General features: G+C 49.2%; 1 protein-coding gene across 2 annotated transcripts in view; it reads right to left on the bottom strand.

Annotated features, from left to right (window-relative positions):
* The window catches only part of Foxo3 (forkhead box O3), a 94,683-nt gene extending 74,693 nt beyond the window's left edge, over positions 1-19,990 (bottom strand). The window contains exons 1-2 of one of the 2 annotated variants that reach the window (XM_076916561.1): positions 19,750-19,990; positions 18,032-18,761 (exon numbers count right to left, since the gene is read on the bottom strand). In XM_076916561.1, coding sequence (XP_076772676.1) covers positions 18,032-18,649 — 618 coding nt within the window. In that variant the 5' untranslated portion in view covers positions 18,650-18,761; positions 19,750-19,990. The remainder of the gene's footprint in view (positions 1-18,031; positions 18,762-19,749) is intronic. The other variant, XM_034524079.2, reaches the window with a different exon arrangement.
* Positions 19,991-21,494: the final 1,504 nt, after the last annotated feature.

Below are 21,494 nucleotides of genomic sequence, written 5' to 3'. Positions count from 1 at the left end.
CTGAGGCTCGCAGGGCCAAGCAAAAGAGATCTCTCAGTTCAGAAAAAGTCCAACTGCTCCAATGTCTAACGAGAGCTCAGCAGTATCTATCAGGCTTCAAGAGTTATAGAAAATCATTGCTGGGAGACCAAATTCCCAAAGATAACCAAGTTTCCCCCAAATATTTACGCTCTAGGCTGCCCGGAAGTGAGACTGAAGGAACTGAAGACCTCCTCTGTGGCAGAGCAGACATTAATCCAAGTCACTGTGCCCACACCTCCGGAACAGGTACTCTTGCCAACGTCTCACTCAGGAATGCTTTCAGTCAGCATCCTGACCATACTAACACCAGGCAAGGAATCCTGAGGGTCTAACAGGTCTGACGCTAGCACTTGGGCCACCAGGACAAAGCCTCCCTGGGGCACATCTTATGCAATGCCTCCACACTGGGCACAGTAAAATAGTCTTGTTCTTCTAGGATACAGGGTGGCGGTGTCTTCAGTGAGAATGGTGTCCTGACAGATGTTACACATCTTCATGAGACAGGCAGGCTGTCGCAAGACCATGGCATGTGGTGAAGAACTGTCTCGAATAAATAAATAAAAATGTTGGTGCCCACCTGATTGTTAAGAGTTGAGAGCAGCCTCACTGTGTGGCTACAAGTAAGGTCTTCACATCTCTGGACTTGGATTTCCTAATGAAGGTTGGGAGGGTAAGCTGATGGCACCATGTCACAGCTCGGGGTTTTCATCATGAATTTAGCATCATTTGCTTCTCAGGACAGACCTCCTGGAAACTGGGGTCCCTTGAGAAGAATGGGAATGTCAGGAATACAAGTGTGTGCCCTGAGAGTCAGGGGAATGGTCTGAGCTGTCACATCTAACCCTGGCCTGGATAGCCAGCTGAAAGATAGGGCAGCCAAATGCGCACCTTTCCGGGTCAGGTTGGGCTTCCCTTCCTTGTACAGGTATCAGAAGAAAGCAAAACACCAAATCTGCCCTAAAACTACGTCCTCAAAAAAACTAACAAACCCACTGCTAACTCACTTCCACAGAGACACAACGGGATGAAGCTAACCTAAGCGGGATGGAGGCCTTACTCCACAAATGGCTGTTTATTCTGTCTTACATATTTAGGACGTCCCTGTTTTACATACAAGCAGCACATAATTTTTATTTTAAAAAATCCAACCACTTCTAAAAATATTACTAGTCTGTGGCTGACAAAGAAGATGGTTCTGAGTTCCTGTTAACTAGATACAAGGCTCTGCAGGCGGGAGCTCCTATTAAACCTGACTGCCTGGTGCAACCTTCACCTTTCCCAGCAGGCACTCAAGCTGTGGGGCTGCTCCCCTCAGGAAAGAAGACACCCAGGACCATCTTCAGAAGATGCCACCATGAGTTATGGGTAGAAAGGAGGCGCCTGCTCCCCTTGTTGCTTACCCAACAGGGAAAAGGTTGATTTCTCCTTTCTCCTGACAGCATTAGAAGAAGGACTTGCAAATTTTCTTTGCCCCCATATAATTGTTAAATGCCAAGCATGTTCTTTTAACAAAGTGTTGGCAGCAAGCTGAAGCTCCTATCCCAAGGAGGATAGGAAGAGGGGAAAGACGGAGCAAACAGTTCCCCAGTTCCTTCCTCTTATTTCAACATCTGCTAAAAAGCACCAAGGACTTTGTGAGATCTAGTTTGTAGAAAGAACTCTTTCTCCATTTTGACAAAAAAGAAATGACTCATAACTCTGAACTCCTTGAAAGGTAATTCTGAAATAAGACCTTACAATTATTATTTATTCCAAACCACAACACAACTTAGCTTCCTCTTCTTGCCAGTCTGGGAGCGGTGCAGTGGGTCACACTCCCCCTAGGCTCCATGATGCCACACTGAGGCTGAAAGTCCAACCTGCACTTTAATTGCAAAATGGAGCCATCAATACCAGCACTGAGTCCACACACACTGTCTGATAATGTTCTTGGGGAAAAGTGTGTAACTATTCAACTCCTACACCCCCAATATTAGCAATCCCCTCATAATTTGTTAAAGTCACACAACATCCCTTCGGCCTCTGCCACGGAATTTGTACTGGGTCATCTTCCATGTCCCTAGACTTGTGTGCAGTGTGGTGACCTTGGCCTTCCCCCCCCCCCCCCCATCGTTCAACAGGGTTTACTGTGGCTAGATCTAGGGACTCTAAATGTCTCAATGCCTTTTGTACTGTGTGTCTAGTCACTAAAATATGGTACACTGGCCTCTCCTACAGGTGGGCATGGAGGCGGGGGGGGGGGGGGGAGAGCAGGGGAAAGGCAAAGAGGAGGAGACAGAGAAATGAATGGAGAGGAAGGAAAGTGGAAGAGGTCACCCAAAGTTTTGATGCAATCTGGAGTAAAAGTATCTCTGCATCCCATTTCCAAACCTGCAAAGGCGAGCAGGCCACTCTTCTTACATCATGACATTTGCACTGCAGCCTCGAGGAAAATGGCCACATCGGAGAGTGCCACTCCTAAGAATAATCAACCTCCTATCACCAAATTACAAGTCTGAGAAGGCTTTTGTGTTCCATGTGGACACTTGTCTATACCCAAACACTCCAGACCTCTGCGAGTGATGAGCAGAGTGAGAACATTTGTCTCCATCCCAGCAAATCGCACAAACTCCCTCCCTCTCTTCTGAACCAGATTAAGAATTATATTAGAAAAGATCACCCACTGATCTCAGGCAGTTATCGTCAGACCAAGTTAAAAATGAAAATCTGAGGCTTAGATGAATTACTGACTTTGGAGTTCTGTCAAAGAAGAAAAGACAGTGCTGGTATCCTATCTCCAACTGTCTCTTGCTCACTTCCCTACCATTCCTCACGCCTGGTCTGGAAGAACAGCTAAACTCCGCAGGCACACTACAAAGTGTTCCGTAACAGTTTCAGTCGTGGAGATGATGGATAAACCAAAAGGCTTTGACTGCACACTCACACCTGCTCACTGCACACACACTCACTGACTACACTCACACTGACTGCACACACACTCACTGACTTCACACACACTCACTGACTTGCACACTCACACCCACTCACTGACTCCCCCCCTGCACCCACTCACTGACTGCACTCACACTGACTGCACACTCACACGCATTCACAACTCAGAACTAAGGTTTATAATGGTGTTACACCCTCTCCCCTTTCAGTAGGAGAAAAAAGCTCTCACCTACGACTCTCTAAAACCTGTAGACACAGGGATTTGAGGACCTTCCACTGAGGCCACTGACAAAAAGGAATGTGGACATAATTTCATTCACTGCCATCTACCTGCAGGTAAGTTCAGGGTCTCAGGGTCCCACTGGGATGCTGGGATAGAGGCGACCGTTCTACACTGCTGCTAGGCAGGCAGTCTATGAGCCTGGGTATTTTTGAAGGAACCTAATTCCACAGCAAACGAATCCTTGGTGCCAGAACCTTTCAAAACATACTGCTTTCTTGTTCTCAAAACATGCCAACAGAGGCCTGTGTTTTTAGAAACCAAATGGAAGCCATGTTTACACATTTCATCTGAGAGCAGCAATGGCTTTGGAAGGAAACAACTCAAGTTCTCATCAGCTGCATCCAATTCACTTCTCATCTTTCCAGGTCCCTATGACTCTCCTAGAGTTCAGGTGTAACTGTTGCCAGCAATATTCCTATCATACTACTAAAGACTCCTAAATTCTGTCCTCAGACTAAAAAAAAAAAAAAAAAAAAAAAAAAAAAAATTTGCTGTTGCCTGTCCCTTCTGATGGTGCCCAACACTTCAAGCTATCTTCTTGACCCTCTCAAGAACCTTGATGAAGAAGACTGATCTTCCAGCCCTTCCCACCCCCTTAGAAAGCCCAGCACAAAGTCCTCTGGGAGCTCAGGATTCAAGCCACATCCTCAGAACTACAACCTGGTATGCTACTAAAATAAGGCTTATAGTCTAAACTAATATGGGTAGTTCCCCCACAATGTAGCAAATATGACTGTTTATGAATGCCATGTAATAGTCTGAAGCAGCAGCTAAGAGGTCCTGGCCAGCCCACTGCTCTCACTACTCAGCCCAGCTGGGTCTGACATGGCTGATGACGAGATGCTGCTTAATGGACTACAAATGCAATGAAACTGGCAAGCAGCAATAATTCCATCCACCCCTGGCTTCACCTTGGGGTGAAGTAGGCCAGCACCATTTAGGATAGTGAGCCAAGACAGATGCCACCTGCTTACTCCTGTCTTCAGTGCCAGAGCTGCCCCTCTCTCCCTGATTACACCCAGCACATTTTAATCTTATCTTTCTCCCACACATCTCGAGTCTGTCTGGGGATGAGTCAGAGGCTACTCCCCGGCTTCACGCTGGTCTTGAGACTGGGGATGTTCCCCAAAGGCAAAGGAAAAAAAAAAAAAAAAAGAAACAAAAACAAAACAGGAAGATCATTAAACAACCAGAATCTCATGGAAATACAAGGCCTTTGAAAACATTATATATCTCAGGATGAACACTGGTTTTCTTTATACAACTGACTAGGGGCTTTTGTTCCCGTCTGTTGGCTTGGAAGGAGATTGGCCCCTGCCTTTTGCAGAAAGCTATAGGGAGAGAGAGACTGGTCTACAATCCTCAAGGGGACACGGCTTTGCTACATTCAACAGACCCCATCACAAGATGTCTGTTCATTTTTCCCTATGTCAGGATCCAGAAACCAAGGTGGCATAAGAGTTATGATTCTGACTTTTTAAATCATCACAAGAATTCCACACACTTAGCAAATAACTTTAGAAGACTGTTTCTGGGGTTGAAGAAATGGTTCAGCAGTTAACAAAGCTGGCTGCTCCTCCAGAGGACCTAGTTTCAATTCCCAGAACCCACATGGCAGCTCATAACCATCTATAGCTCTAGGTGCAGGGTACCTGGCACTCTCCTGGCACATGGTACATACACATACAGGCATGCAAGTAAAGCTCATAAGTAAATCTTAAAAATTTATAATAATGTCTTTTAAAGCCCAGTTCTGAAACCTCAGCTTGCAGCAATATCGTCAGAGAGCTTGCTGAAACCGACAGCTGTCCAGAATGTCTGACTTAGCATGTCTGGGATGGGTCTGAGGATTTGAAGTCCAAACATGTGCCTATGTGATGTCAGCATGGTTGGTCTGAAAACCACACTATGACAGTCAGTAGCAGCTCAGGGACAGAGTGTGGTGGACACAGTATACACAACAGTAGGCTCTCAAAAGAAACAAGTTAATGTGTCTCAGTTTTCAAGTCTTATACAATGTTTCCTAACAGTACAGTCTCTTCTTACAAGTCCTACAGACTTCAAACAAAGTTAAGTAGGGTCCAATAGAGACAAGGAAAAAGAAGTGGGAGGCGGGGACTTTAAATAAACCACTTACGATTATACAAAAGAAAGACAAGACTTACTAAATGTAGCTTGTTAAGGAATGATGCTCTCTTTCAAGTGCCTTAGCTCCAACGCAACCACATTCCTTTTCATTCAGAGCTGGGGTTGGGGAGTCAGGGGCACAACAGGGGAGACAACTCTCTGCCTTGTAATCTTCCCACAGAGAAGGAGTGTAAAAGGCATCCAAAAGTCATTACCCAAATAGTTAATTACTTCCTCAGACAACATCTCTCTCTTCTCTAAGTCCATGGTTCTCAACCATGGCTACATATTATAGCCATTTGAGAAGCTAAAAAAAAAATATGGCTACTGAGCCCCACACTTGGGGACCCCACCCTGTCTTAAGTAGAATGTGGGCATTGGCATTTTTAAGGCTCTCCGGATGATTCTAAAACACAGTTAGAGTGTGCCCTCATTTGCCAAAGGCTTGGTAGCAGTCCAAGGGCCTATCAGGAAACCCTTTTATAACAAGGTGTACTTTTCCCCAGAGAGCTAATAGTCACAAACTAGAGACAAAGGAGCTTGAACTTTTTGCAAATTATCTAAAGGTTCAACCTTGAAACCATGTGCTAGAACAATAAAATTTCTCCCTCAGCAAAATAAAGTGATTTCTGTTTCTTAAGGGGGGGCTGGAGGGAGGAAGATAGATTTTAAAACTCTGGAAACATTTGGTAGTTCAAATGATCATCCAGCAATGCTCTGAGAAACTGGATTTTCCAAAGCTGTCAAACTACATGGTGCAACAATAAAAAGAACATTTTTTTTTCTTCTTGAGCAGTAAAGATGCACTGGAGATAACAGACAAGCAAACATCTTCTGTCAGCTCCATGATCCTACTGGAGGCAGATCTATGAGCAGAAAATAACCTGACCCCAAGAACAAGACACCAGGTCAGTGGGTAGAGCAAAGACTTTAGGGGCCATACAGCAGCTCCTGGAAGCCCACAGGGAATGCCCCAGGTATAGTCATGCCTGATTTCGAGCACTCGGAAAGCTGAAACAGGAGGATTTCCAGCAATTTCAAGACCAGCCCAATACAGAGTTAGACCCTGTCTCCAAAAACCAAGATCAATAACAAACAAAATCCTAGGCATATTTTTACTGCATGAAAAGCTAAAACAGGTTGATCAATTGAAATTTGGTTATAGAATAAAGGTATCTTTAAATGAGATCTTTAAATCTTCAAATGAGAATTGCAATATTTTATTTAAGAAATTCACTTGGTAATCATTTTTAACCTATGTGAGTAGCTAACAGTACTGAGTACCATATTGGTATTGAGTAGCCAATATCTGCTAACACAAGGTATTCAACACATAGAGCCTCACTGACTTGGGATGGGTACAACTGAGCCAGCACAGGACCACATCTGCTGCAGGCTGCTCCACCATCGGCCCCAGGCCACTTACACTGGTGGGTCACTCAGGCTTGCTTCTCCAGGTTACACAAATAATGTGCCTGATTTTTTTTTTTTCTCTAAAGAAACATAGACAAATTTTTGAATTCATAACTGTGTCCCTTAACTGGAAGCAGGATCTGGTTTTATGAGATTATTGGAATAAACCTCTCCCCACCTGTCAAAGAACACCTACTAACCCTTGTCCGGGGCCAAATATTACCTTAATAACCATGTGTCATAAAGCCTAAAATACAGCCAAAATCACGGAGCCTTTCCATCTGAAATAAAGATCATTCTTGGAAAGGGAAGACTCCCCAGGACTGATTGAGATAATTCAGTTCAGCAGAGGACACGCACCTGTTCAGACAGAGGCTGTAAACGCATCTCTATTGATGGGGTTGGAGATAGAAGGCTTGATCTAGGACACTAATTTCAAGAAACAGAATACCAGCTCACCCAGGAGGTTATCTACTGGAGTTTAAGAGCCCGAGTGAGCTAAAGCCACACCAACAGTACCTGCTAACTGCTCTCAAACCGTCAGCGGCCAGTTCCGGGCCTGCTTCTCAGATTACATAAACACTGCTGCTAATCTAATTTTTTTTCCTTATTTTTCCTAAAGAAATCTAGTCGAATTTTACTTAAAAATGACTTGCTTCAATCTGTGTTAGCCTATGGGCTAGCATTTACCTGTACAGTGTATACACTGATGATAAACAGTGAACTAATGCTGTTGGTGGAGCTACACAGAAGAACCAGTACCGAGGAGACAGCTCAAGTTACCAAAGGAACTAACTACTCGGGGAAACGGAGAGAAAACAACAAAAACCAACAAGACAACAAAAACCAGAATCCAGTGGAAAAGTATGAAAGTTGAGAGAGTAAACAAACTCTTAGCTTGGGAATGGACGGTGGCTTGGAGCCACCATGACTAAAGTTATAAGACTAAAGTTATGAGACTAAAGTTGTGAGACTAGTTAAAGTTATAAGACTAGTTAAAGCTATGAATGCTAAAAGACGATGGCAAAGGTGACCTTTGGGCTAGGGAGTTTTCACGGTGTGAATGCATGTGTCCAAAGAGTTTATTGGAATGAAGAGTTCAAACAGCAGCTGGAATGGTGGTACAAGCCTCTAATCTCAGCACAGAGGCGGCCAAGGGAGCAGGGCCTCACTCCAGGCCAGATGAACTAGTTAGTCAGATTCTATCTCACAGTTCCACTTACACATACATGCACGCACAGGCACAAACCAAACAGTTCAAATGGAGACTTCCAGAACAAAGTGTTTTGCTTTAAAAAACTCTTACAACAAGAAAGAAAATTAACATAACTGGGTATTAAATAAACTACTATTAAGGAAAATTAAAATGAAAAGTCAAGAGATGGTGGCAAGCGGGAGGCTTTAAATATCATTCTGTGCAAGCTTGCTGTGAAACACAGAGTGAAGGCAAGCACCTGCATAATTCCTAAGAAAGAGTATCAGTTTTAAATGTAATATAACTACTTCAGGGACAAAAGCAGTTCTGAGATTTGAGTGGCCTAAATTAATACCTTCACTATGGGTGTTGTTTGGTTTCTTTTGGTCTGCTAGGAAAGTACTCTAGCTGACAGACCCCAGCCTCCATTTGATCCCAACCCCAGTTTCCAAGGAGACTCTCAAGTTCTAACGAATGTAATTTTATGTAAATATCAGGTTTATACCCAGAATTGTACCCTCTTTTAAAAGGCTACCATGGGCACTGCCACCTGATGTCTCAACTGCCCTCCGCCCTTCACCCCACCCTCTCTCCATGCTGGCCACTCAAGTTATCAGGCAGAACCAACCTGTACACTCACACTTATCAAAGGGGTTCAGCCTATCAACTGGAAACCCTCAGACCTGTCTCACCTATCTCCACTACAAGTTTTCTCCAACATGTTCAGAATGACATGTGGTGCTTAGCTTCTTACTTCCCATTCGATTTCAAACAGCACATGGCTAATACAGTCCTACGGCCAACTGAAACTAGAACTTGGGACCTCTCACCCATACATACCACCTTGAAGAAAAAAGCAGCGGGTTCTTCAGGAGAGATAAACACTAGCCTGGCTGGCAATGGGCATTATGCAACATCCCTGTCTCTGTCTTGGCAGCCTTCTAAACCCACTAATAACACTGCACTGCATAGAGTCAACCACCTCAGAAAAATATTTTTAATGCCTTTAATTATGAAAACTGATTTGGCAGCCAAACTTCTGCCAGGAACTTGTAAATGTTTCCCCCCCCCCCCCCCGAAACCTACTTTTTCTTAGGTCCATTGTCATCTGTATACCTGCTGCAAAAGCACAGACGTGCTTGTTGTCTGGAGGCAGAAGTCCATCAGAGAGCCCAGCCCAGAGAATTTCTACACTCAGGTGTCACTCGGTTTCCGAGCAGCACGGTCTCTGTGTGATCCATAGTAAACCATAAGGCAGAACTGCTAAATCTGCAGGTTTAAAACCCATGTCTCAGGCCTCCTTCTCCTCCCACTAAAGGAGCAGGCATGTACAGGTTCCTTCAAGTTTTCAGTCCATGAAAATATCCAGGCAAAGGGGTTAAATTATGGCCCATCCCCCTCTCCTCACCAGCTGAGGTGGTTTGGATGAGAAGAACTCTAATCAGTTCATATATATTTAAACACTTGCTTCCTGGTTGGTGGAACTGTTTGGGAAGGAGTTGGAGGTGTGGCCTTGCTAGCGGTGTCACTGGGGTGGCTTTGAGGCTTCAAAAGTCCACACCATTGCCAGTTAATTCTCTCTTGGCCTTGTAGTTGTCTTGAGATACAAGCTCTCCAGCAAGATTCGTGCCTGCATGGTGCCATATGCCCTGCCATGTTGCCTGTGGACTCACCCTCTGTGAGCCCCCACTAAAGGCCACTTTGGTCATGGTGTCTCTTCACAGCAACAGAAAAGTAACTAAGACATCAGGTCAGAGAGACATTTGCTGCTGTCAGCACAGTTCCAAAGATCCGTGGTCAAGAATCCTTTGAAGAATCAATGTGAGCATCATTGGTGACCTATGTAGAAAACGTAGCCAAGAACATGCAGAAACCTCCTAAGTGGCCACTGTTTAACTTTTAAACTACTACATCCCACCCACACTCTGGGAGGAAGAAGAGCAAACCAGAAAGCACAAGAGCTCCAAGTCAGACTAGGTGTGAATCCCAAGTAAGTCCCTTTCACTGATGTTAACTACCACCTGTCCTTGGATTTACTTACCTTATAGGATTAACTAAACATAAGAACACAAAACAAAAACCAAAGAAACAGACAAAAACTCCACACACCAGTGTGCACCACACACCAGTGGGCAATGGAAGGGGTCAGCTGTCTTCTGTGGCTCTCACTGCCTGAAGGCAGGGTCTGTCCTGTCACTGAACTAGAAACTTACTGTTTGTCGCTAAGCTGGCCAGGGAGCTCTTGGAATCCTGTTTCTTCCTAACAATTCTATGGACACAGGCAACCACGTTTTGGCCTTTTCCTGGGATCTGAAGTCAGATCCTCAAGCTTGAGAGCAAGCGCCATGCCATCCCTCTAGACTACCAAGCTAGCCTTCCATGGATTCTGGGCATCAGATTCCGGTCCTCCTGCCTGAGTGGGAAGCATGTGACCAGCTGACCACTTCCCCAGAGATCTGTACTACACATAAATAACTATTCCCACAAACATCAGGATATGTAAAAGAACAAAAGGCGGGGGGGAGTTACTTTTAGTTAAAATCATATCCTTGGCGAGAAGCAGACAGACATGTAGGTGAGTTCAAGGACAGCCTGGGACACAAAGTGAGACACTTAGGAAACTAAGTAAATTCCCGCTTAACTATTTTAGACAGGACAAGAGCATGGATCTTAGGAAACTAAGATTTTCTTTAACAAAGTTACTTTTAAGTATCTACTCTCCACTTCAAATTACCTTTAAAAGATGACATTTAGTCATGGAAGCACATAGCAGAATTTTTTGCATCAAGTCAAGACATCTTAGCTTTCTGGAGGATATACTCGAATCAGCTTAGAGACCTGTGGACTCCCTCTGCTGGCTCTGAATTTAAAGTAGGTTTGCAATGGCTTCAGAAGCTCAATTACCATTTTAAGAGATATATAGGCGGAAAACAGAAATATAATATAGACTCTCCCTATGCACAGGCCTTCAAAAAAGTGAACAAAACACTTCAAAGCAAGCACTGGGAACTGCCAAGCACCATCCCATGGACTGTCACAGGCTCACAGGGGAGAAGCATGCCTATGCTGTTGGTCTGGGAGCAGGGCCTGCCTGTCCCTTCCTCCCCCGTGCTCCTCTCCTCACTGCAAGAGCAAAGTACATCTGGTATTGAGTGCTAGGATCCCCCAGACCAGATCCCCCAAATAACCCGGCCTTGTCACCTTGGGCCAAGCACTGCACAGCTGCTGGAAGGACCATGGCCAACCAGAGACATGTATCTGTTTCACTGTGCAATCTCTCACAATCGTCACTGGGCACTGAGGAGGAAAAAAAGAAGAGCTCTCAAGATCAGAGGGGCAAACCAGCCATTGTTCTCTAAACCAGCCTAGGCTGCGCCATCCTCCAGACCTGTTCCCCACCAGGCCAGTTCAGTGCAGCCCTCACAGGCTGACGATTCTGCTTGGTTCTCCTGGGGAGGGGCATGTGTGTGTATGTGTATGTGTATGTGTATGTGTATGTGTGAGAGTGTGTGTGTGTGTGACACGTGAAAGTGGTCTGAGACATGACTCTGGCAGAGAGGGAATCACAATTTAGGTCTTCTATCTGTCTCTTGCCTATTCACCTATTGAGAAAACTCGCAACCCAGAAAAGCTACAGGCTGGCCCTGCAATGCCTGGCCATAAGGATAGACTACTAGCTCCCCTGCTTTCACAGGTGACATATTTCCCAGGAGGTAGAAATACAGCTTTCTATGCACCCAAGGCTTATGTCCTCCAATACAGAAAATTACAAACAAGCTCACTCCCTGACCAGGTTTGCTCTTCTGAGAGAGGGAAGAAACTTTCAGTTATTGCCCCTCCGACAGAGGCTGCTGATGCTGAAGACCTGATTTCCTCTCCCATAATGAAATGCCACCCAGCACACCTCCTCCCATTTCTGGTGTAAACTGTACTTTTCAGGGACTTTCATAGTAAGAAGCCAACACCCCAAGAAACTCCGCCTTCACACCCATCATGTCACACAGAGCCAGGAGGCCTGAGGCTGTGGGCACCCTCACACCTGCAAGTATCCAGGACACCCCACCAGCTCAAAATCCTGAGTCGCCATCTCAACTTTCCCCAACAAGAATCTCAGAAGGCAGCCACCCTCGTGGGCTGAGGACACAGTGAATTCTCCAAGTATCAGAGGAGATCCTCATTGTCTAACACTGAGTATCTGAGAGTCACGGGAAGATATAAAGAAACTGGGGGGCGGGGGAAGGGGGGAGCTGGGCAATGTAGTCTGAGGGGACTTCTTCATCAAGGTGAGCTCAGAGTTTCCAGTGGAGTTGTGGGGTGGGGGTGGGGGTGGGGGAAGCCACTCCTATGAGAATCAGCTTGGAGGAGAGGGGAGGAGCCAAAGAGAGCAAATGAAGCAGGAGCTTGCAGAACTGGAAGCAAACTGCGCTGACAGAAGCAGCTGGGAAACCACGGAGGCTAGCAGCACTCTCCACAGCAGTGGTGCCATGCACTCCTGTGAGCACACTTTAACCACACCCCAGTAAGCTGTGAAACCCTGACCCGGGTCACTCGTGTTCCTGGCCTGGTACTTCAGAAAGAAATGAAACAGACCTCGTGTGACCCCCTTTTCGTTATGAGTTTAAGTGAAAGGCAGTGCAGATGAGTCAGCTCTATCCAGTTCCACACCCCCAGACGACTGGCCTCCCTGAACCAGGCCTCATCAACAGAACTGAAGAGCTCACATCCGTGCAAGGATGCAGGTGGACTCTGGGAAATCTAGGCCTCACGCCACGGAGTCCTTCTGTCTGTCTAGCGAGCTCAGCATGATCTGCAGACAGCCAAAGGACAGCTCTAGCCCAAGAACAATGCCAAGTTTGAGTTTGCCATCTGCAATAGCCTCTCAGCAGAGGTGAGGCACTGAGGAAAACAGAAAGACACACGTACAAGATGCCAAGGGTGAACAATAAGAACACATTCACAAAACGGCTTTCCTGTTAGCAGCCTGTCTCTCTGCCTTCTGGAATTTAAACTCCAGTGAACTAGAATTTTCTGACATATACTACCATCGTATCCCTGGAGCTGAGCAGAATACCCCGTGTACAGTGTGCTTTTAAGCAACACAGGAGCTGATGGAAGTGGATGCAGAGGATTTTCACTGTACCGCCTTCAATTCACTTCCGACCACGCAGGAACGTCAGTGGGTATCAAGACACTTTGTATGTCTGCTCCTCAATTCTTTCTATAGCACCCATAGGCAAATTGGTCTTGAGTCCTCAATGTGTGACATATAAAAGAAATCAATTAGTCAAGAAGAGGATCAAATTTGTCTCCCAAAGAAAGATATTACAACAAAATAAATTCCACTTTCTCTCCAGCCCTAGAAATCCGAACTCTGAGACAACAGCAGGATAAGAGGTGAACTCTTATCAAGGACCTACTAGGCTTATCTCTGTATTATCATCAAGTTTGGGTGAAGGTCTACTAAGTTTTTTTTCAGTCCAAGTAAAAGACTCTTTTTAGTAGACAAGGCCTTTTCCATTATCATTCAGATAAACTATCTGGTATGTTTATATATGAATCAAAAGCAGAACACTAAAAAGTTTATCTTCAACATGTTCTATGGTATCCTTTCCTTAAAATAGAACCCTCCTGAAGTCTAAAAATAAGCATGTTATAGTTTCGTTTTCTGAGGAGATAAACACATGAAAACACACACTTAACTTCGTTCTGAAGAGTCTTTCTGTTACATGGGGTTCAAAGATCAAAGTCTAAAAGGTCCAATTTCTTCACTTCATAGGTCAATGACACAGCTTTGCAAAAGAGGAAAGCAGTCCACAGTGCAGGCAGTGGGACAGGAGAAAGAGGAAGTGTGTTACTGAGAATCACTGACAAAGACAGGCTGCGGGAGGAAATTACGAAACAATGAAGGCCAGGCAGAAGACAGATTCTTCACACACAACTGTAACTGGCCTTTCTGGTGTTGGAAGGGAACAAAGATCAAAGTGCAAACCAATGTGGGATTACAGCTGCGTCATTCTGAAATTTAAAATGAAATTTGCAAACAAGTTGCCTTTAAAATAACATTTTCTTAACACAGTATATTGAAGTCTCCCCAGGGTTCCTTCCAGGAAGTACCATGGGCTGCTCAACTCTCTTTTCTTTTTACCTTGCAGCAATCAAGGTCTACTTTCCTATAAAAGGCTCAGACTTGGAAGACTCACCCTCTGCTGCAGCAGATGTCTTCACACAGTAGGCACCCCACAGAAACCCATGGCTGTTGCACATCCTGCCCCAACCCATGAGGAGTGAGTGAGTGTGGGGCTCTGTAACACAGAGTAAATGATAAACAGGGCTTCCAGGTAAACCCTGGAGTCACTGGAGCCTCCCAAACAGACAGAGCCCATGCTACATTAACTACAGTGCACGCCAAGTAAACTTAATCTGAATAAAGGAACCCCCACCACCACCACATCTGGTTGTTCACACCACTCTAATGCCTGAGGTAAGGGACCTTCAAGATAGCCATCACACACACAACACCCCCCACACACACACCCCCAGCACTGCATGCCCTGAGCAAGGGCTTCCTCTTTTGTTAAAATGCTATCTTTTGCCGGCTGTGCTACTTCAGGCTTCCTAAGCAACCACACAGTCGGATGACATAATCTGCAGCTACCCAAACATGACCCCTTTGCTTGACCTCCCCCTCCTGTGTGTCCTCCTGATGCCTAAGTGACTGCCAGTGTTTGTAGGCTGAGGGTGGGGGTGGGGTGGAGGTGGGCAGGGGGAGGTGAGTGCGCTTCTCAGGAAAGCTAAAAGGTTTTACGACTGATTTCTAGAAGGCAGTGTGATAAGGCACAGAGACTTGTACACGGTAGCTGCTACTTAGCCTTGTACTGCCTGGGACCTGAGACCAAGTCTCTAATCTCTACAGCAACGAAAGATGCTGCATTCCCGCTACACATTAGGGTCACCTGGGGAACCAAAGCAAACCACACATGAGCCAAACTCTACCAAATTCTCCGAGCATTCGTATTTTTTAGTTGTTCCCGGGTAATTCTAAATAAGCCAAAAGATGCTGAAAATGTCTGGTCTAAATTCCAATTTTAAGGCTTCTTTTCTAATTCTTTACTTCTATCATTTTGGCTTTTTGAGACAGTCTTTCTACTATATAGTCCTGGAACTCACCGTGTAGACCAGGCCAGCCTCAAAGCCAGAGACTGCCTGCACCTGCCTCTGCCTCCCCAGTGCAGTGATTAAAGGAGCCTGCCATTAAGCTTTGGCTTTATTCTGTAATCTGAATGTGATATTTCTGGTTATAGACTCACATAACATTCTGACCCAAAAAGCCACAAAAGTCCATCTTAGGACTCAGCATTCCTGCCCTTGTGTGCAAACGTCTGCAGGTTAACCTGAATTCTAGACATTTTTAGAGGCTAAGAACCCTAAGGTATAACTCACAATGAAAGTACTGTGGCTGTGAAGCACAGGTTTCCCCAATGGCCACGCAGCAAGGAGTCAGTGCCTAAACTCAGATGCACAGGCATGGGTCGCGTTAGCTCCTGTCCCCTCTCACCCTTACCTCGGCTTCCAGCCCCACTAATCAGCAGACAAGAAAGGCTGGCATTAGCCAGTGCATCAACCCGCTGGCCTGCGGCCTCCCTCGTGTTCAAAGGGCCTCCTCTCCCCATCATTAACGCCCTGGACGCACCTGCATACTGCTTCCTTTGATGAAGGTCATCTTACAAAAACTTCAATTATATTCCTTCAAATCCTTGAAGACAAAACGATTCTACAACACATGCTCTTAAAATTAAAGCAAAAAATAATCATAAAACATACGCCCTAAATTAAACAATAAGCTTTGGGATATTCTATTTGCAATATCTTACATGTCTGTAGTTGAAACAAGATAACAGTAAAAGAAAAAAAAATGTGAGACAAAAACAATTATAACATGACCGCATATGACTGTGTCCCCTTAGTTCTACTGAAATCCTAAAATCTTTATGAAAATATGGACCAAACTCAACTTGTGGCTTCTTTTGGTAACCACTTTCAAGAAGTAAATCTTTAAAAAAAAAAAAAATTAAAACCACAAACATACTGGTGTTATTTTTATAAGCACAATAATAAGAAACACTATTTACGGAATTAAATTACTTTGTAATCCTAAACAATCAGAAGGGGCTAGTGAGCTGGCTTAGTGGATGAAGATGCTGACCACCACACCCAAGGATCTGAGGAGCCGCTTGTTGGAAGGAGAAAACCACTCCCAAAAGTTGGCCTCTGACTTACTTACTTACACACACACACACACACACACTTTCTCTCTCTCTCTCTCTCTCTCTCTCTCTCTCTGTCTCTCTCTCCTTCCCTCCATTTCTCCCTCCTCCCCATTCTAACATACATTATAGTATATAGTATATTATATATATATATATATGCACAGATATATTAGGAAAGGTCAACTCTTTCCAATGTTAACTTGTAAAGTTGAGCCTTCTATACCAAATTCAAATATGTAGGAGTTAATTTCAAGTGCGAAGTTATTGAAAAATATTCCAAACTCCCAAGCGCATTTTTGCCGGGTTCTACATGCCCCTTCCAGACAATGTGCACTGACATAAAGCCTTTCCAACCGCTTCGAAGCAGTTTTCAAAGTTTCACATTAGCAATACTTCCAAACAGAAGCCCCGTCTTTCTGTAAACAACCCTAACCTCATACATGTGTCATTCCTTTGGAAATCAATAAAATTAGATCAAATATACGATTGTGGCATCTGCATTTGTATATCTGCAATTTGACAGGTTTGTGGAACAGTAGCAAAGCACACATTGGGCTTGTAAACCAGCCACCAAAGGCCCTTCAGTACCAGACACTTGTTTTCAAGTCACTTCATCTGCAAGGCTCTTCCAGAGGCTTTATTGCAGGTCTCCACAAAGATGAGCTGTTCTTATCTACACACCTAAAAACCTAGAAGCCAGAAGCCACAGAGCTCCCAATGACAGCCAAGTAGGCAAAGGAAATAAACGCTACAAGCAAGAGCAACTGCTGAGTGACTTCGCTCCAGTGATGTGGGACTATGGCTGCTTTCAGGGGAATGCACCTGGGGTGCCCTGAAGACCAGGGCAGCCCAGCAGGGGACTGGAGTCAATCTCTTTGGATGCCCAACTGCAGGACATCATTACATCATAGGCCTTTCCTCACCTCTCTCCCCACCACGTGTCGGGTGCCCCAAGAGGCTGAAAGGCTCCTTTATAGATAGAAGCCATTATGGCCCAACCCTGCTATCAGCCCTTCCCTCCCTCCCACACAGGTAGCGCTCAGACCGGAGTCCCCGACACGTGACACCCGCCTCAAACGCTGCCTGCAGCAGCATAGACCTCCACCAGAGAAGCAGGTGTAGCCAGTACACTTTTCGATGACAAACTCGACCTGTTCCAAGCCCCAGAGCATGTTAGAGGCTACCCGCTGGCAGGCTTGCTGGAGTGATGTCTCTAAAGGGTAAAGGTGTGTGAGGAAAGGCGTGAGAGCCGGCCAGGGAACAGTCTGCAATCATTGCTTTTTCTAATGGGATCGATTTGCCTGTTGGTGTCAACACCCACAAGCACAAGTTGGATCCAAAGATCCTCACTCAGTTTGCTAGTATCATGCTCCTGCCACTGACTTGAATGCTGTCCCAAACACTCCCCCACACACGCCTTCCCTCCACCCACACTGTCCTCGGTGCAGCCTACTTCCACCCCCTGTATTCCAAAGTTGGCCGCGGAGCTACCTCCTCCGGGCAGTCGGGGTAATCCAGCACGTACAAATGTCTTGGTCCTTCCTCGTTAGTGTCCCTTGCCCACAGTCTCCTCGCCTGGGCATGCCCAAGGCTTGCCTGGGACCCTCCCTTCCTACTCAGAGGCCATCCCCAGGCTTCCCTCCTCTAGGAATGAAAAGAATCCCCCTCCCCAAAGCCTCAGGACCGAAGCTCCTGTCAACCCTCTCGGGGCGTCGGCAAACCGACAGCTTCAATACTCGCTTGGCGCTGCGCAGGCCTGGCAGGTCCGGCCGCCAACCCCTGATAGGTACGCACCTTCCAGCCCGCAGAGCTGTTGCTGTCGCCCTTATCCTTGAAGTAGGGCACACAGCGCACCATCCACTCGTAGATCTGGGACAGAGTGAGCCGTTTGTCCGGGGAGCTCTCGATGGCGCGGGTGATCAGGTCGGCATAGGACAGGTTCCCCCAGGCATTCCGCCGCGAGGAGCATTTCCTCGGTTGCCCAGAGCCCCCAGCCGCCCCGGGCTGCGGCGGTGCTAGTGGCTGCTGAGGCTGCAGCTGCGTCTGCGTGCCCCCACTCAGCGCGCCTGCGGCGGACGCTGGCCCCGACCCGAGGTCCTGCCCTCCCGGAGCCAGCAGCCTGGCCGAATCCTCGAGGAGCAGCCCGGAGCCCAGCGAGCTGCTCACGCCGCCACCGATCACCATGGCCGAGCTGGCTCGGCCGCCGCCGTCCTCGTCGTCTTCATCGTCGTCCTCCTCGGGGATCATGGAGTCTGCGGCCGTCTCCCCCGAGGGCTTGGCCGGGCTCGCCTGCAGCTCCGGCCTCTGCAGGGGCCACGTACAGGAGCGTGGCCGACTCTGTGGCTCGAACTCTGGGTCCAGCTCCACTTCGAGCGGAGAGAGCGGGACCGGGGAGGCTGGTGCCTCTGCCATCTTCGCCGCCTGCCCGCCGCCAGCGGCTTGGGCTCTTGCTCTCTCCTCTCGCGCCGGGGCTGGGTGCGGCGGGGGAGGGACGGGGCGCCGCGAAGGCTCGAGCGCCAGCTACCTAGGGAAGCGCGAACAGAGAGTTGGTTATCCCGTGCTGGAGCCTAGTCCGCGGAGACTCGTCGCGCGCGGCCGCGGCCGCCACCTAGAACGGATAGACCTGGGGACGTGCGTCCCGCGAACCTGGCGCAGCAGACGCCGCCCCCTGGCCGGGCCGCCCCGGAGACGCGAGCGAATCGACGGCCGCGAGCGGGGCAGCCCCCTCCCCCGCTGCCGTCGCCAGAACGGCAGGTCCCCTCCCGGACTAGGTGGCGGGGCGGAGGGGGAGGGGCGCCCCGGGGGATGGGTGGCCGCGCCTGTAAGAGTGGGCGGCCTCCGGACCCCAGCAGCACGGCCGCGGTCGGAGGGCGCGCGTGCGTGCGTTTGTTTATGTTTGGCTCTGGCCCGCTCAAGTGCCGCCCACGGAGGCGCAGCCCAAGTCGGCAGAGTCCCGGGCTCTTCTCCCGCTCCCGGGCCCTGCGATGCCCCCCCGCACACCCCTCCCAGACGAGTGGGCCCCTAGGGCTGGCTCAGGCAACTCCCGTCTTCGCCTCTCCACCCGCGGACCAGCAGGGCGAGCGTGGGGTCTGGGTGCAGACCTGCCAGGGTCACTTCCAACGAGAGAAGAGAGGGCCGACCCCGCAGGACCCGCTGCTCAGAAAACCTGAGGTGTATTTTCTTGGGGACGTGGAGCCCTCCGCCCCCTTCCAGGTCAGAAACGGGAAGGAGGAAGCAAGTGGGAACATAAATCTTCCAACAGGTCGGGAAGCGCCAAATCTCTCGGACTGCAAGAAAACCCGGACCAGCACGTTCATCACCTCCTTGCTCCCGCTGCTGCCATCTTGACAGTTCCCCCCTTCCCTCAAGTCCTTTAAAGACACTAGCGGGAGAGAAGGGGGGGGGAGCACACCGAGTCACGGGGAGGGAAGGGGAAGCGCCTGGCCCAGCTCGGAAACAGATCCGGAGTCACTGGGAAGGCGGCCGCCCCGCTGCACAGCTCCGGCGCCTACCTCGGCTCTTTCCCTTCAGGGACAAGGCGGGAGGGCGGACGCTGCCGCGCGAGCCCAGGGCACCGCGACGAGGGGACGCTCGGGCCGCCGCCGCAGCCCGCCGGAGGAACCGCCTGTCAGCCTGGGCTGCGCCGCCGCCTTCCACATTCCTCCTCCTCCCTTCCACGAGCAGGGCGGCCGCGGCAGCAGCACAAAGTTATAGACACTCGCAGGGAGCCTCAACCTAGGCTGACGGCGGGGCGGGTCCCCGCCCAGGGGGAGGGCAGGGGCGGGGGCCGGGGAGTGCTGCTGTGCGTGCGTGTGGGAGTGCGCGTGTGTGTGCGCACTCGCGCCTGCGCGGGGCTGCGGGAGTGGGGGGCGGGCGGGCGCGCGCGCGCCGGCGGGACGGGACTCGGCCGGCTCCCGCAGCCCTCCGCGCCGGGCTCCGCCACTCTCTCGGGAATCCCGGCGGCCACGCTGGCCCGGGACGCCAAGTCAGAGCACACCACTGCGCCGCCGCGCGCCCTCTCTGCTTCGGGCCCTGCCTTTGGCTCGCGGGTCCCTGGCCTGCCCGTGGGTGCGTGGGGTTGGAGCCCGCCCCAGTATCGGGTTCCTCGTTCGAACCTGACACCAGGTAACACCGAGATAAGACGCCCGTGGCTGATGACCAGGGTTACCTTGGCGTGGAAACACTGGCCTGCGAAGACAGCCGTGTGTGTCCTGGACCCTCACCTGGGACGCCCAGCGACAGTCGTGCTTCGCTTTTCACGAATCGGAAGGCAAACCCGAAAAAGTGCCACTCAGGAAGAAATGTTCAGTGCGACCCAGTCCTAAACGCAGGAGCAGCAGATACCTAACTGGAAGCGGGCAACCGTTTTCTGATGATAAGGCAGCTGACTACGTGCTTGACTTTTTCGAGTCTTCCGACTTGGAATAGGACCTTCACAATCCCCTATCCCACGATCCGTGCCTCCGGGCCGCGCGTGTGTGCTTTCCTGCGCCACACGCGACATGCAGACCAAAAATCTCCCCATCCTGATTCATATGGATCTTGAAAACAAAACCCTCTCAGTCATTGCAGCTAGAAAGTCTGGGCTCCGCGACAACCCGATGCCCCAAAACAACCAGCCTAGACGAGGCCGCCCACCCCGGAACTCCGGCCTCCAGGCTTTACGTGCGACCCGTCACTCAAGTGACGTGACGCCCCGCCCCTGCACCAAGCTAGTTCGACGCGTACAAACAGATGATGTCATTGTCTCTACACGCGCGTGACCCCGGAGCCCTGCGCCGCGTCGCCATTCGCTGCGCGGCTTCCTCGTCAAGCCACGCCGCGCGCTGACTGGCCGCCGCCGCGAGTCTCTGGGCTCCGGACGCCCCTCTCTCCCCTTGGCCCCCGCCCCCAGCAAATAATAAACAATCGAGTAAAATTGGAAGGACAGAGAGGAGGGAGAGCGAAGGCGCTCCGAGAGGCAACCCTCGGCGCGCAGACGGCGGGAGGACTAGAGGAGGACTGAGCGGGGAGGAGGGGAAGAGGGAGGGAGCGGACCTGGGCCGCACGCTCCATCGGGGCAAGAAACTTGCAGAAGCTCGGCGAGGCCCGCCTGCCAGCGCGGCGGGCGCTAGGACCCCAGGGCCCTGGAGAGACGGGACGGGCGGAGCCTGTGGGCAGGGGCGGGGCCTGGTGGGCTGGGGCGGAGCCTGGCTGCGCAAAAGCCCGTGGGCGGAGCCTGGCGGCACGTGCGGGAGGAGGGGGCGCGTCGCACGGA

This window comes from Arvicanthis niloticus, chromosome 20, assembly GCF_011762505.2.
Source record: "Arvicanthis niloticus isolate mArvNil1 chromosome 20, mArvNil1.pat.X, whole genome shotgun sequence".
NCBI classification, from domain to species: domain Eukaryota; kingdom Metazoa; phylum Chordata; class Mammalia; order Rodentia; family Muridae; genus Arvicanthis; species Arvicanthis niloticus.
This window is presented reverse-complemented; position numbering and strand designations above follow the sequence as displayed.